Below are 14,630 nucleotides of genomic sequence, written 5' to 3' on the forward strand. Positions count from 1 at the left end.
TAAGCCTTCCCCAAGAATTTTCCCACTACTTGCTTTGAAACATACGATTATCACACATATCTCACTTAATAACACAAAAATGTCTAAAAAGCAGATCAAACATGGCGGGCTCATGTCACCATATGATGTCAGCACACATAAATTGCAAACATGATTCTGCTGGTTTTCACTCCTACAGCACTGACCTCGTTTTGCTACTCTCTTACCTTTCTTCAGTTGGACGTTGAACCTGCGACCTTTGTTCTTTAGGTCGATGGTTCTGGGGGCGTTTGTGCTTATCCTGCGCTGCAGGGAGGGCGAAGGGGCTGAGGGGGTCCTGGAGATCAAAATGTGGGGTGGAGTGGCAAAGCGTCTACTCGAGTCTGGGGTGCTCTCTGCCAGTGAGCCATGGTGGCTACAGAGACAAGGGTTCAGAGTCATTACATGAAATATAGATTCATCGTCAGGCTCCTGTAATGTAATGTATAACGCACAGTAATGACTTTTCACCATTAAATAATAACTGTATTTGTAGCGAGAACCTTTTCACTGGCACAGACGGAGGATTGATCGTTCTGTATAACTGACATTATGACCACAAACACAAACCCACATCTTTGTCTTTCTGGAACTAGGCCAGAGTTTTTACAACAATTAACAGAAACCACAGGCAGATAAAACAGGCTTTTGACAAGATGATCACCGATGCAGACTCAGAGGTCTAAGGTACAAATTACAATTAGGCTGCTCTCTTGTCTTTTTTTTTTTGCGTAGCTTTTAAACTCTGACGGATTTCCAGTGAAAGTCTCTGACTGCTGCAATTACAACAGCACTCCCTTTCACACACATCAAATCTGCGGCAGCTTTTTAATTTTTCTTTTTTTCTTTGATTTATTGATTTTTCTTTGTTTCATGTATGAGAACAGTGTGAAGGTATCTTGGGTAGAAAAAAAAACTATTTAGTAACCATTCAATAAAAGAAAAGGGAGGTGAAACCCACTTGTGATTGAGGCCCGGTGGTTGTCCTGATCTGGGCGTCAGCGGCCCGGTCAGACTGGACCTGTCTGCTGGCTGTTGAGACTCCTGGCTGAAACGAACCCTGTTCAGCTGAGGTGGGCTGCTCAGCTCCTTCTGTGCTGACAGCAGCTCATATTGCTTCTTCATGGCTGCAGGGACCACGTGGAAAAGGATAACCTGGGAACGCATCGCCTGCTTGAAAATGTTCTGTGCTCTGAAGGTGAAACAACATAGAGCGAGGGAGAGAGCGGTAAGGTCACACAGACAGAAATGAATTAGCTTTAAACATGATAAGAGATACATGTACAATGATGTAGCACCAAAGCTTGGCAGATACAGAAGGATAAGGAAAGCCATGATGCACTGTATGTTGAAAGGAGATACGGAGAGTTGAGACCTGCGCGGCTAATCGCAGGACTACTTCCTGCAATGCATTATGGGGCAGAAATTACATTATCTATAATTACAAGCATCAAGACGGGTAAGAGATAAGGACAGTAAGTGGTGCATCAGTCATAAAATATTACTGCGTGTGATATAGGTTAAATCTCTATACTATGCGGTCATTTGTGTGTTTGTGTGAGTCTGTTCATGGTTGGAGATAAATGGTTATGAGTTGACTCAACAATCAGAACAGAGGTGATGAATCATGCACCAGGGAAGCTTTACAGACGATGAGTTCCCAAGTAAGCAGACACACACACAGAATTCATTCCTTAAACACCAAATGGGGCGGGAACACACAACACACCGAGTCTCGTATGAGTTTGGGGGAGGCCAAATATGCCGAGACAAGAGCTCGCCATCATTCCCAGACACAAGAATTGTTTAGTCTGGTTTGCCAGCAGCACTTAGCATATAGATAGGCTGGCCAGGAGTGAGGCACACTGCAGCATAAGGGGGCCAGAGGCACAGTGGATGTCTGGATTCCAGCAATCCCATGTTCTTTTTCCAGCCCCCTCCCCATTACCAGCAATACCATGCTGATTCTGTCCCAATGACAGCCGCTAAGCCGCTTCCGCCGCAAACAGACAGCACTCCACGCAAGCCGCGTCGCAGAGGCGAATGCGCACCGAGCTACTTCTGCGAGATTTGCTCTCTCCTGTTTTCATTCTTATGGTAATTTGCGAGAATCACTCGCATATGCGCACTGCAGGGTGATGACAGGCTGGGGCGAAGTTTGTGTGCGTGCATGCGTGCTTTGTACGCAAATGTTCCCGTGCACATACGCGCTGCCATCACTCCAGCAATCAGCCTCTGCGCGAGCCTGATTGAATAATAAATTACCCCCATCAATGCATCATTACATTCAGTTAGATTAAGCGCTTCAAAATATTTACCCATGCAAAACAATCCACGAAGATTAGACTATCACTTTAAATTGTCACTCTCTGTGGCACACAATCAACGATGGGTGGGGGTGGGGTTAAAGTTTTGTTCCTTCGCCTCATTTTTATGCAAACGCCCCCCCCCGAAAAACCATCACAAACATCATAAGCGTGCAGATGCCGGTGAGGAGGGTGTGTTTGGAAGGAGAGGCTACAAAACATCACTCCCTTGTGGATTTGGTGGGTAAGCTTCTTTCACAGCAGAAAAGAAAAAAAAGCTGTGAAAGAAACTGCGATGTTTACTAATGACAATAGCTTCGTTTTAAAGGATTCTGAAACCTTAGTGTGTTTGTATGCAGGGTGATAAACAGATTAGCACAGTGTCTCCAACTGCTTCCATTTAACAAGATGCTGGAGAGCTTTTGCTATCACGCCTTTCTTAAGAAACATTCCTACAGTGATACAGTTGTTCAGAGATAATTCATTCACTTTTGAAGGCTAAACTTTTTGTCATTTTTGCAGCATTGTGGTTCAAAGCCCACTGTTTTTAGATGTGCAGGCCCAGTGCGACTGTTGTCTGGGCCTTTGGTAGCAAAAATCTGGGCTATTTCTTTCTGTGGAGAGCTGAACAGACCACTTTATACAGTGCCTCGATTTTTCAGCCTCGAGGAGAAGCAATCCATTTAATACTGGTGCACGCACACACATACACAAGTGCAGAAATGCCTTTGTATGTCAGTATCACCGCATATATGTGTCCGCGTCCGTGCTGCGTGAGATGCCACACATTCACGCTTACGTTTACGAGTGTTTAAAGAGACAAAGGTTATGACGTGTTGGCAGAAATGAATGGAGAGAAGAGTGTGGATAGTTTGGGATCAGAAAGCAGCACAGCTGTGAAGGACTGCAGGTCACTGAGACCTATTACAGGTAGGCCAACAAGTCGGTCATATTTCTGTTTTATTGTGCGGCTGTGTGGGTGTCACGTCTCCCCGCAGTTTGGATTCCGCTTATCAACAGCAACACTATTTACTGTCGCTGCGCTTAATGTCCAACACAGTGCTTTCGGTGTGAACTGCATCACTCGGCAGACAGTGCTTCCCTACTATCGGAGGAAAAGGAAAGTAAATTAAAATCAGCATGGCATCCAGTGACAAGAAGAGAGGTTACCAGAAGGAGAAAATGTCAGCTGACAAAAATAGCTGTGTTCAGAATAATACTGCATGCAAAAAAAATGTTCCAAGCGTCACTATGGAAAGCTTACTGTTCAAAGCGCAGGTTGCGAATGTCTCCCTGATTAATTCTGACGATGCAGTCGTTCTCCTGAAAGAGACGCTCCTGCTCTGCTTTGCCTCCGGGCTCCAAACGCTTCACTAGCAAGCCCTGTGTCCTGCAAAGGTTCATGCAACAGGTAAGTCATAACACAAGACTTAGGCAACTACTGTCACAATGAAATTGCACGTGTACTTTTAAAAGTTAATGAAAAGGTAGAGAAAGAAACGTAATCAAGAAACCTAATCAGAATGGATGGAGTGGAGACAAGAAGAGAGTGTAGAAGAAGGTACAGACAAAGACACATTTAGGGTTTGAGGTATGACTTGAGAAAGCATCATGCTAAAAACAAATGTTATTGCTATGTTTAGAAAAAGAAATGAAAGGTGTAGAACCCAAAGAACATCATCCACACAGTGAAGCTTGGTGGTGGGAGTATTATGCTGTGGAGATGCTTCAGTGTGTCTGGAACTGTGAATCTTGTCACGATGAACAAAGTCATGAAGAAAGAAGGACGTGAAGACCTTGAAAGAAAACCTCAAGCAGTCAGCATCAAAACTGCGTCTGGGTCACCTCTTTAAACGGTAAATGGACTGATTCTTATAGAGGCGCTTTTCTACTCTCCCCGAGTACTCAAAGCGCTCTATACAACATGCCAATCACACCCATTCTCACAAGCACTTACCCAAAACTGAATGCTTTTCTAACAACATTCACACACGTTCACACTCCGATGGATGCATCGGAGAGCAACTTGGGGTTAGTATCTTGCCCAAGGATACATGGCATGCAAACTGGAGGAGCCGGGGATCGAACCACCAACCCGATCAGTCGGTGACCTGCTCTACCTCTTGAGCTACAGCCACCCCTTTATCTTCCAACATGACAACATCCCAAATAATGCCTCACTCCTGCTGAAGCGCTACCTCCAGAAGACCCAAGTGACTGCTGATGACTCGCCTGCATTAAACCCTGACTTGAATCCCATTGAAAATCTGTGGGGTGAACTGAAGACCTATGTACATGCCAGAAGACCATCAAATCTGGCCAATTTTTCCAAAGAAGAATGGGCTAGGATTGCTTGGGAGACATGTGTGAGAGTTCCTAAAGACTACAACAAATGACTGCAGGCTGTTATCCATCAAACCGGATGCAAAATTGACCATTTCCATTATCCTAAAACTAGGATGTTTTAGAAAAGCTGTGCGAAAATCTCTTGCTCTGTTTTGAAGCACTTGAGAAAAGAGATTTTCATAGAGGAGGGGCTAACGAGTCTGTCCTCATCTGTATGAAGTGAAGCTTTTTGTAGTGCAGCATTGACATTGGTTGTCATTTTATGGCCTGGAGATTTATAACTTTTGCATCAACAGAGTGCCTAAAATATTCAAGTCTCCAACAGAGTTGGGGAAGTAAATAAGATTACAAAATGAGTTTAGCCCATTGTAATGCACTCAGTCAACAAAAGTTAACTTTGCAGACTAGGCTTGGATAGAGTCCTGAATTTCCCTGCACTCATTTTAAGCCTCCGTCTGTCCTTCTGTCCTCCTTTCCTCTTTTTCTTCCTGTGGGCAGGTCTGAAAGAATGACAGGGTGGGTTGAAATAATCCAGACCAACAGCTAAGAGATCATCTTATGGCTTCCAGGGAAGTGCTACAGTCGCCTTCATTGGAGCTTAAGACTAGAGCCGGCTGCGGTGTTTGAGAAAGAAAAAAAAACCCAAGGAGTTCCACGGCTGTGCCATCTCAGTAATCCTTAAAAAAAACGCCAACCTTTACCTTCAAATATCCCTCCGCCCTCCTTCCCCCTCTAAATAACTACATCAGTGAGCTCCTTGAGGGCTTTAGTTAGGCCTCGAGGATAACCACATGCAAAGATATCTGATGGATGCTCACACAGCAGAGCTACAAACTCTGGCTACAAGCTGCAAGATGCCTCTGAGATAGCAGGTAAACTGACTTTAAATGTTTGGTGTCCTTGCATAAACTGACAAAAAAGTTTGGAGGCTTATTTTGAAGAAATTATGAAATCTACCGGAGCAAAAACCATCAACAAGCTAAACAAAGATGTACCAGACAGGGGTATAAATTAGACCCTAAGCTACACCTTATTGGTGTCAAGGACATAAGTGTCATGCTTCTCATAATTCTCCCTTCCTGTCTCTTTTCCTGGACGCATAAACAGCAGCACATTCAAAACTGTTGTGACCCTGTTTACTGCAGACGTCAAGGGCAGGCTCGCGCAGCTCTTTAGCATTTCAGCCAAACAGGGCCACTCTCAGAACATTGCTTTAATTGGCTGCATAATGTGGACATTCACGCTCGCGCCGAAGACTCATCTCAGCCACTCAGCGGGGGTAAATGGGTCGGCATTAAGTTGAAATTAAAGATCACAAAAGGCCCTTCCCTCTTTCTTGGTGTCTGAGTTGCCAGGTCAGGTTAAATGTGTTGAGCAGAGAGTAATTGCGGCCGGCGTGGAAGCAGACATGATTGTGCTTCATCTCCATAAGTGTTGGCAGCTTGAAAACAAAGTATTGCGCACGGAGATTACATCACGGACACATGCTAATGACTTCTGATTTGCTAGCAGACTGGAGACGGTACAGTAGATAAAGGAGTTTTTGGTTGATCCCTGATCAGTATTCAAGCCGCGGCAGAGCGGACTGGGGATAAAGCGGCATCGTTTAGAGATTTAAAGAAGATGATGATTTCGTGAAAAGCACTATTATTGTGTTGGCTATAATCCCATCCTCTCAAACTGATGGAGGTTCGCTTCTTTTTTTTTTTTAGAGATACTTGTCAGTTACTCGTAAAGAACTAAAGCAAAATCTAAAAGTCACTCTCAAAGGCTGCAATTCATTAGGTGGCAGATGTAAGCAAAAAGGGATTTGTAGTTTGTGGATTCTCTGCAGCCTCTGGGGGGGGAAAAAAGAAAGACTCTTTAAGTCTCGCTTCTCCTCGAAAAAAGGAATCAGCATCTTACCGCACCATATGGCTTTACTCCATCTTGTGGCTGGGTAGCAGTGCTGATTTGGAGGAGGCCACCTGCTCTCATCTACTGCCTTTAATCAAATAATAATCCAATCAGGATCCATTTATGCATGGCAATTATGTCCGCAGTTTGTTTACAATTGAAGACGGTCATGGAATGAGAAGTTCATTAAACTAGGAACGCATCTGGAAGGGGGCGTGCGTGCGTGTGTAGATGTACGGGATATTTATGTGTGCACGTTGCTCTCAAGGTAGGTAAGTGACGATGCACCGAGAACTGTTTTTGCTTGTAAAAGGAGTCTGAGAGGGAACACACTTCTCAAGGTCGGTCCGAACTGCTCACAAACTGCATTAGTGTGAGCTCATTTTCAGGTAAGTATCTGTGCATTTCAGTGTGTGTGTGGCAGAGAAAGATTCTTCCTGCTAGAGTGACAGAGTATCTAAGCTCTCTCCTACAGTTGTCTCCCCCTCCTGCTTGGATCTGACTTGATGTCAGTGCAGTGGAGCAGAATACGGGGGCAGCCTGATGCTGGAGTGCCTGCAGTTCCTTGTTTGCTGTCTGGTTTTGCTGGCAGTCTGACCCCTCTGGCCCTGGTCTAGACACTAATGACAGCCCGCTGAGCCTAATGCCTCCTGTCCCAGTGCACGGCGCACAGAAAGAGCTCGGACAGGCCATTAGCATCATCCCACTGACCAGACAATAAGTTTTATCATGGCTGAAGTTAATTGAAGGCTGTGATAGCTATTAGTGCCGACCTTAGCTGATGGGGAAGAAATTTACTGCCGGCGCAGCGTTAATGTTGTTTCCTCCAAGATGCTGTCTGATTTAGGGGCAATACAGGGGAGCTTAAGGACAGCAGTGCATCTAATGAGAGCTGAACTGCTTAAGTTCCTTTAGAAATCGTTCCCTCCGTTAGGCTCACCTCATCCTGAATCACTATTTTGCAGCTCTGACTCAAGGTGTCAAGATGGAGTTAGTGCGAGGTCAGAGCTAAATATAGTTTCCTGACACTTGCTTATAAACAGCAATGAGATTAGTGTCTGAGCCACCTTCAATGACACCACTCCCCTTTCTCCTCCTCTCCCCCTTCAAATGTCATTCCGTTTGATCTCCTCATTCCGTCTTCCACCTCATCCCTGATTTTCCTTCTCCAGTGCTGAGTAGTCACATTCACCTTGGTGGCGAGCCAGTTCCTTCTGGCATGCAGCAGGGATCTGTGTTATACACAAGCTTTTAGTTTGATTACATCTAACCGCTTCCTCTGTCCCCCCCTTTTTTCCTTTCTTTTTTTTGAAACTCAGACGCCTCTCGTTCCCTTGTCATGGACACTCCTATCAGTTAAAAAGACAGAAAAAAAAAAGGCGAGAGGAAGTAGTCCAAAGCAAGTTTCCAGACGGCACGTGCACAACGATGACCGACAACCCAGTTAGAAAAAGTATTTGCAAGACCTGGAGAAAACTGTGCAGTCGAGAGCAAAAACTACTTTCATCCATTCGCCTCACCACTGGGAGCTTCAAAGCTGTGGGATGTGAGCGGTGCTGAGTTTGGGTGTGGCGTTTCAACAGCGAGGCTCACAATAATAAAAAAAGATGACTGCAAGAATCAGAGGCAGTTAAAAAAAGAAGAAGAAGAAGAAGAGCCTTGAGCAACACATAAAAAGAGATATGTAAGACAGAACAAAGGACAGAGAGTGTAAGAAAAAATGAGTGAAATAATGAGTGAGAGCGAAAAGAAAGCAACACTGGATGGTGAAACTGAGATGCACTGAATTTCAGCTTGTGTCTGTTTTGTTTTTTTACCTGATATCATGTGAACTGAAAGGCACTACGTGGATCCCCAGGGGCCCACCTTCATTGGACACCTCGACGGGCTTGAGCATGCTTCTGCGGGATGGTGATGGATGAAGCCAGAAAGAAGAGGAGAAGGGAGTAGGAGAGAGGTGTATGAATAATAATGATAATTAAAAAATAACAGAAGTGAAAACAACATGTAGAAATGCAGAATGTAAACAGACGGCACAGTCAAACACGACATGAGGTCAGTGGGATGCGCAGGAGTGGGGGCGTGAGGGAGTGGGGTCCTTATTGGTGGGAGGCCTCGCTGAGTTGCCTGTGCTAAGTCATCCGTTACAAAGCGCAACTGGTGGACCTCAGGGTCGATTAAGGATCCAAATGGAGGCTCCAATTAAGTGATTAAGATCAGACTGCTGTTGTGCTAAAAGAACTAATTAATTGAAAACATATAAGAGGACGGGGGAGGGAAGGGAAGGGAGGAAGGCTCATTTGTTCCGATAAGGACGTGAAGACAAATCAACACGACCCAGATACGCGTGACGATGTTTACAGACTGAGGCCTTGGTCTCGATGTTTGGGTTGTTACTGGCACATGGTCGTAAAGTGGGCGGCGAAACAAGAAATTGGTACGCAGCCATTACAATAATCGTGATTAACTGTAATTGTACAATTTCACTCTTAACATGGCGTATGGGTGGGGTTGTGGTGTTAGCGGTACGCCACTCACTCTATATGAAACACTGGTGAATGTTCCAGTGAGGAATCGGCCCTTCCTACTGGCTCCGTCCGCTCGATTCTCCTCTCGTGTCTCCTTTGCTCCTCTTCCTCATCCTCCTCCTAATAGAAAGAGAGACAAAGAAAAAAAAGACAGGATGAATTGGATGAGTGCTTCAACAGCAAAAAAGAAAAACCCCTCAAATTCTGTCATTATTGCTTTCGCTGTGCTTGCATCTCGCCCTCTCTTGCTTATATCTCTCTTCTCCAGCTTTTAATTTAATTACCTGAAGAAAAAAAAATGTATCAGCCTGTTTTAAATCAAAGACTCTTGAGCACAGGAGGGACCGTGCCCCTGATGCTGCTGCAGAAACCATCCCTCTCTAGCCAAAAAAATGTTCAGTGGTGTCGTGATTAAATGCAGCGACTCCATCGGTTTGCCTGACCGATGAGGTGGGCCCGTGAGGTGATGGGACCAAGGTTTAGAGCTAAAGAAACAGGGATGCTCCTGTCTGAGCTCCATCTGCGTCTTTCACTCTCCTCGTTTCATTTGCTCATCTTCCTTCAGTGCTGTTAGGCAGCGGAGCAGGAGAGGCAGTGCCTTTAACGGGAAAGCAGACATCCGAGGACTTAACTAAGCTCTGGGAAAGAGGCAGCAGCTTCATGTTCTCCTTAATGGAGGATAAAATCTTCATTTGGCTCTCTTTATGTGGATGGTACAAATTCAGCGGGCCACTTACACACAGTGATTACATCCCGCATGTAGAACAGGAGGGAGAAATATCTAATAACACAGTGTTGATTTTCATGTAATTGTCAACCCAAGATTAGTTGGAGGGCTCGTCATCAAGTGTTGAGCACAGTGAAGTCTTTTGTTTGGTTGTTTTAAATAACGGGACTTTCTTTTTCAGTCCTGTTATTAACGGCTGGTCCTCGTGCATGTGCGCGTGCGTGAGCTTGTCAGCATCAAGACAGCGCATCGGCTCCTTGGGAGGATCTGCCGAAATGCTTTGTTAGCCACTGCTATTTCCCCACCCTCACCCTTCACCTTCCTCTTTCTCTCTTTTTTACTAAAATGTCAAGCACATCCAAATAGGTCTTGCGCATTCTTGGTTTCTTTATGGAAATTGATTCAACCCTTTTCAGGGGCAGGGATATCTTTGGTGGCACTCACTCTGCTATACAGAGGCCCCGTCGCCTATTTCTTTGTTAGACTCTGGGGGAGGGTTAAGGTGGGATAGGGGCATGAAAATTTCATCAGCAGCCCACCTTTAAAGACCTTGTCCCACCCTACCTGTCTATTTCCCCCTTTTCTATGAAAATGAATCAGTCACCCCCCACCACCACCACCCTCCATGCCTTTAATTACACGTCAGCCGAGGTGCTGGGTGTCTCACGGGGCCTTTTATTCATAAAGCTTTTTTATGAACTCAAGCCCACCCCCCACCCGTCCTTCCCCAGGTGGACGGCTAGATTTTTTTTTCTCTTTGACGTATACTCTGCACAAAGGACCTGACCACCTGTGGCAAACTATAAATAAAGATGGGAGGCCATGGGGTAGAGCGGGCGGCTGAAATTGGACAAGAATAAATACAGGTTTAGATCTCTGCTACAAGGCAAGACTGATGGAGAGGCAAAGAAACGTGTGGCCTTTCAGAAAAAGACAGTTTTCACACTCGGTGAGCAGATGACTGTGAAAGGTGACAGTGCTCAACAAGTTTGCGTTGTTAACCGAAGTCGCAAGTGTATCATCGCTAACACGTAATTAATTTGCATTTAAAAAAAGCTGTTAGCAACAATCCCCTGCCTGTTCGTTTGATCTTATAAGTTGCAAACCCTTATGGTGAGACTACGTAAGACTATGTAAAGGAAAGACTAGAGAGATCTTTTGAATTAGGGAGTGAACAAAGAAAGAGAAAGACGACACTGCATCTGTGATCGTTCCCTTCAGGGGAGAAAGGCAAAGGGCTTCTTCACTTCCACCTGGCCAAAAATCGCAGTGCAATCAAGTGCGGTGTGCGAATGTGACAAGTCAAAATTACCATAAAATGGCACAGGTAGATATGAGAGCAGTGCCAGAGCAAGGTGATATGTCTATTCAGCTGTGAAGCTGTGAAATTGACACTAAAAAAGGAACTCGTGATAAAAAAAAATGTACAAGAATCACAAGATTGAGCAAAGCCCTAAGTGAGGGATGTAGGAGCGAAAAAGGTAAGACAAAGAAAGAGGTTAACCCTTTATCACCCAAGTATCATACAGGCTGCTTGGACTTCTTACAGTAATATGAAGCACACATGGTTAATCTGTGTTGAAACAGCAGTAACTTTTCCTCTACTGTGATAATACAGAATATCTCCGTAAAGCTCGTCTTCTCTTCTTTCCAAAACTATTTGAATTTTGTCCATCCATCCTCTTCTGCTTATCCTTCGCAGGGTCACAGGGGGGCTGGAGTCTATCCCAGCTACCATAGGGCAAGAGGCAGGGTACACCCAGCCTGACACAGGGCTAACACAGAGAGAAAGACAACCACATCCACACCTATGGGCCTGTCAGAATCACCAACTAACCTAACCCCACTAACTGCATGTCTTTGGACTGTGGACATCATAACTCCACAAAGAAAGGCCTTGACAAGACGGTGGATGTGAACCAAAGACCTTCTTGCGGTGCTAACCAGTGTGCCACTATGCTGTGGGCGTGTCACATTGGTTAGTAATCAAAGAGGACATGTTTGTGGTGTAATCTGGTCGTAATGAGTTTCCTATACACATGTATAGTAAATCCCCACACAGCTCTGACCATCCTGCACACTAGATGTTGCATTCATCAGCACCAAATAACCACAAACCACAGCAACAGCCGGCACTAGTGTTTTTAAGTGATAAAAAATGTTTCCCGTGCATTTGAAGATACCACATGTTTCAAAGGTAAGTCAGTTTTTTTAGCCAACAACAGCAAAGCCTCTTCATTATCTTCCCAGACAAAATCTAAGTTTTAGAAAGACTGATTTCTGAGACTGAACATCACAAATAATGGCTTGTTAAAAGTGACATTTATGCAGTCAAGTGCTCAAGTATAGCTCCACACTTTCCAACGGAGCGTGTGGTTAAGCCGGCATCACAGGGGCCAGTTTCCTAGTGACCGGAGGCAGATGCAGAAGCCATTTCTCTTTATATTCGCTGCCAGCTCGTTCATTGTCCGTCCTTGTGTCAGCTGTAAAGATGAGCACTGAGTGACAGCAGAGGAGAGACACAACCTAAATATACATCCGCAGCTTCCTGACCCCACCATTCTCCATCTCTATTCTTTTTCTCTCTCCTTTTTCCCTTTCTCTGAAAAACATCCATTTCTTCCCCCCCCTGAGTGCTTTTAGCACCCTGTTGATCCCTTGGTAACCAGTAGAGTGGGGATGCAACAAGGCTTTTCAACTCTCTAGCTTGCCCTCTCTCCTTTTTTTCTCCCTCCTCCCCCCATTTCTCTCCCTTCCTCACATGTAATAGGGATGGCTAAGAGCCCTGATGTGTGGCCAAAAAAGTCTGCCAGCCTCTGACAATAAAGGGAGCAAAAACTAAGGTTACAGGCTTGGCCATCGGACAGCTGCAGCATTAGATTATTGAAAATCGTATAAGAGGAGGAGAAAGAAGAAGACAGCGAGGTGGAAGGGACACGCATGCAAAGTGCAAAGCCTTGTTACCATCAAATAGACGTGCTGCTTGGACAGTGGTTGGAGGTCCGAAGGGAAAGCAGACTGGGAAGGATGGAGGTAGCAGCTGTTTGATCAGGAGGGGGAAGTCTACCCACACGCAAACACACACGCAAACACACAAACATGCACACTCACACACATTACTTCTTGAGGGTTAGGGCAAAAGGCGGCATGTTGAGGAGCTGTCATCCTCCATCAACTGGTGTGCTAAAGCAGACCTACTGTAAGTGTGTGTGTGTGTCATGCTGTTAGCCATGGGGAAGTACAAGATGTAGCTGTTACAGAAAAGGGTGGGGGGGCTCCCTCCTGAGTCCATCTCTGGCATCGAGGGTTTAACAAGGACAGGTTCAAAGGTCACAGCAAATGGTGTGTTTCTGGCCACCGCCCCTCCTTTAGGGGGCTGAGCTTCACATCTGTGTGACAGCTTCATGTGTGGAACAAGCCCCCCCCTTCCCAGACATTGTCACACACACCCCCTTACAATGGGCCGTCTGTGCTCAGGAGAACAATGGTGCCAGGGAACAGGATATAAAAGCAGTTTCCAAATGAAGAATGTGTTGTGTTCAGTGTATTAAGAGAAAAGGAAACAAGCAATTTAGCTGGAGTGTTTAGAAAAAAGAAAAATAAAGGCCTGTTGAAATATTTACAAAGGCTGATCCTCCCTCCTGATTTTGACCAGCTAAAAATATGAAACGGTAATTGCGCAAGGTGACATATGCCCCTTATGGAAACATTAAACTAGCCAAAGGTAACATACCATGGCAACATGTGAAAAGACCTGGCTCTCAGCGAGTCGATGTATGGTGGGGGCAGCAAGGGCGGAGGCTTTTCCTTTTCCTCGCAAAAAGGTTAAGGAGCCATAATTGTACCCTCATTACCTCCAGTTAATGCAGTTCAGCTAAACACTGTACAGCACACAAGAGCAAATAGGACTTCACAGTACCGCTGCATCGCACAATGGCACTGACATAGAAAGACAGGCTGCTGTTAATAACTCCTAATAGTGCTATTAAAGGTTCTATGACCTTGAGAAGCAATTACCAATACTTTTCCATAATAACTCGAAGAATCTTGCTGTTTTCAACCAGCACTTAAAAAGAAACTTTATGGTGCTGGATACAGTGATTGCTCACCTCAATCTGAACATGAGATGATCGCAACGGTTGTACGTTTATAAACAGAGTAATAGCGTGTAGCAGCTACTAGCATGTAGGACGACCTGGTCGCTGCTGTGTGAGGATTTACTGTCCACATAAATAAAAAAAACATTTAAAAAATCCTTTATTAGCAAAAAATGTTCTGCTCTCTTAATCCTTTGGACATTATGATCCAGCCCTAGTCCTCCCTCCATCCTTAACCATTTATTCCCCATCGGTCCATCAGGCGCCGTCACCATTAAAACAACCAATTCATCACACTGACTGAGGTTGCAAGACACTTATTTATATTTATGTTGAGGATACAGGAGCATTATAAAAGGCTGGGTGAGGAGTTAAACTGGTTAGGGGGATGATGAAAGGGTCATAATGACCCCCCCTCCCAATCATCTTACCCACAAGGTCCGCAAATAGCACTTAATGTCTGTCAGCAGAGAGGAAAGATTTCTGCATATTTTCTTAGATTATTTCTATGATTGTGACCTTAAGAAAGATGATGGAAGCTAATAGTGATTTCAGTGTTCAGAAATAAAGTATAAAAAGAATTTAAACCCACACCACTGTGTTGATTCTTTTTTATTTCTCTGACTGTTTCCTTTGTTTAGAAAACTATTAGCTTCCCTGCAGGACTGGAAAGTTCAGATCTGGAAGAAAATCAAAGCAGTGTGATCCTCAT

The 14,630-nt window shown here is 44.8% G+C and overlaps 1 protein-coding gene across 3 annotated transcripts in view; it reads right to left on the reverse strand.

The window, feature by feature from the left end:
- Nucleotides 1–14,630, reverse strand: part of LOC120725743 (partitioning defective 3 homolog) — a 340,776-nt gene that overhangs the window by 173,765 nt on the left and 152,381 nt on the right. For all 3 annotated transcript variants that reach the window (XM_040018776.1, XM_040018775.1, XM_040018777.1), the window contains exons 6-10: nucleotides 9,105–9,214; nucleotides 8,384–8,467; nucleotides 3,589–3,714; nucleotides 980–1,210; nucleotides 207–394 (exon numbers count right to left, since the gene is read on the reverse strand). In XM_040018776.1, the coding sequence (XP_039874710.1) occupies nucleotides 207–394; nucleotides 980–1,210; nucleotides 3,589–3,714; nucleotides 8,384–8,467; nucleotides 9,105–9,214 (739 nt within the window). The remainder of the gene's footprint in view (nucleotides 1–206; nucleotides 395–979; nucleotides 1,211–3,588; nucleotides 3,715–8,383; nucleotides 8,468–9,104; nucleotides 9,215–14,630) is intronic.

This window comes from Simochromis diagramma, unplaced genomic scaffold (assembly GCF_900408965.1).
Source record: "Simochromis diagramma unplaced genomic scaffold, fSimDia1.1 OVJJ01000717.1, whole genome shotgun sequence".
In the NCBI taxonomy this organism is placed as follows: Eukaryota; Metazoa; Chordata; class Actinopteri; order Cichliformes; family Cichlidae; genus Simochromis; species Simochromis diagramma.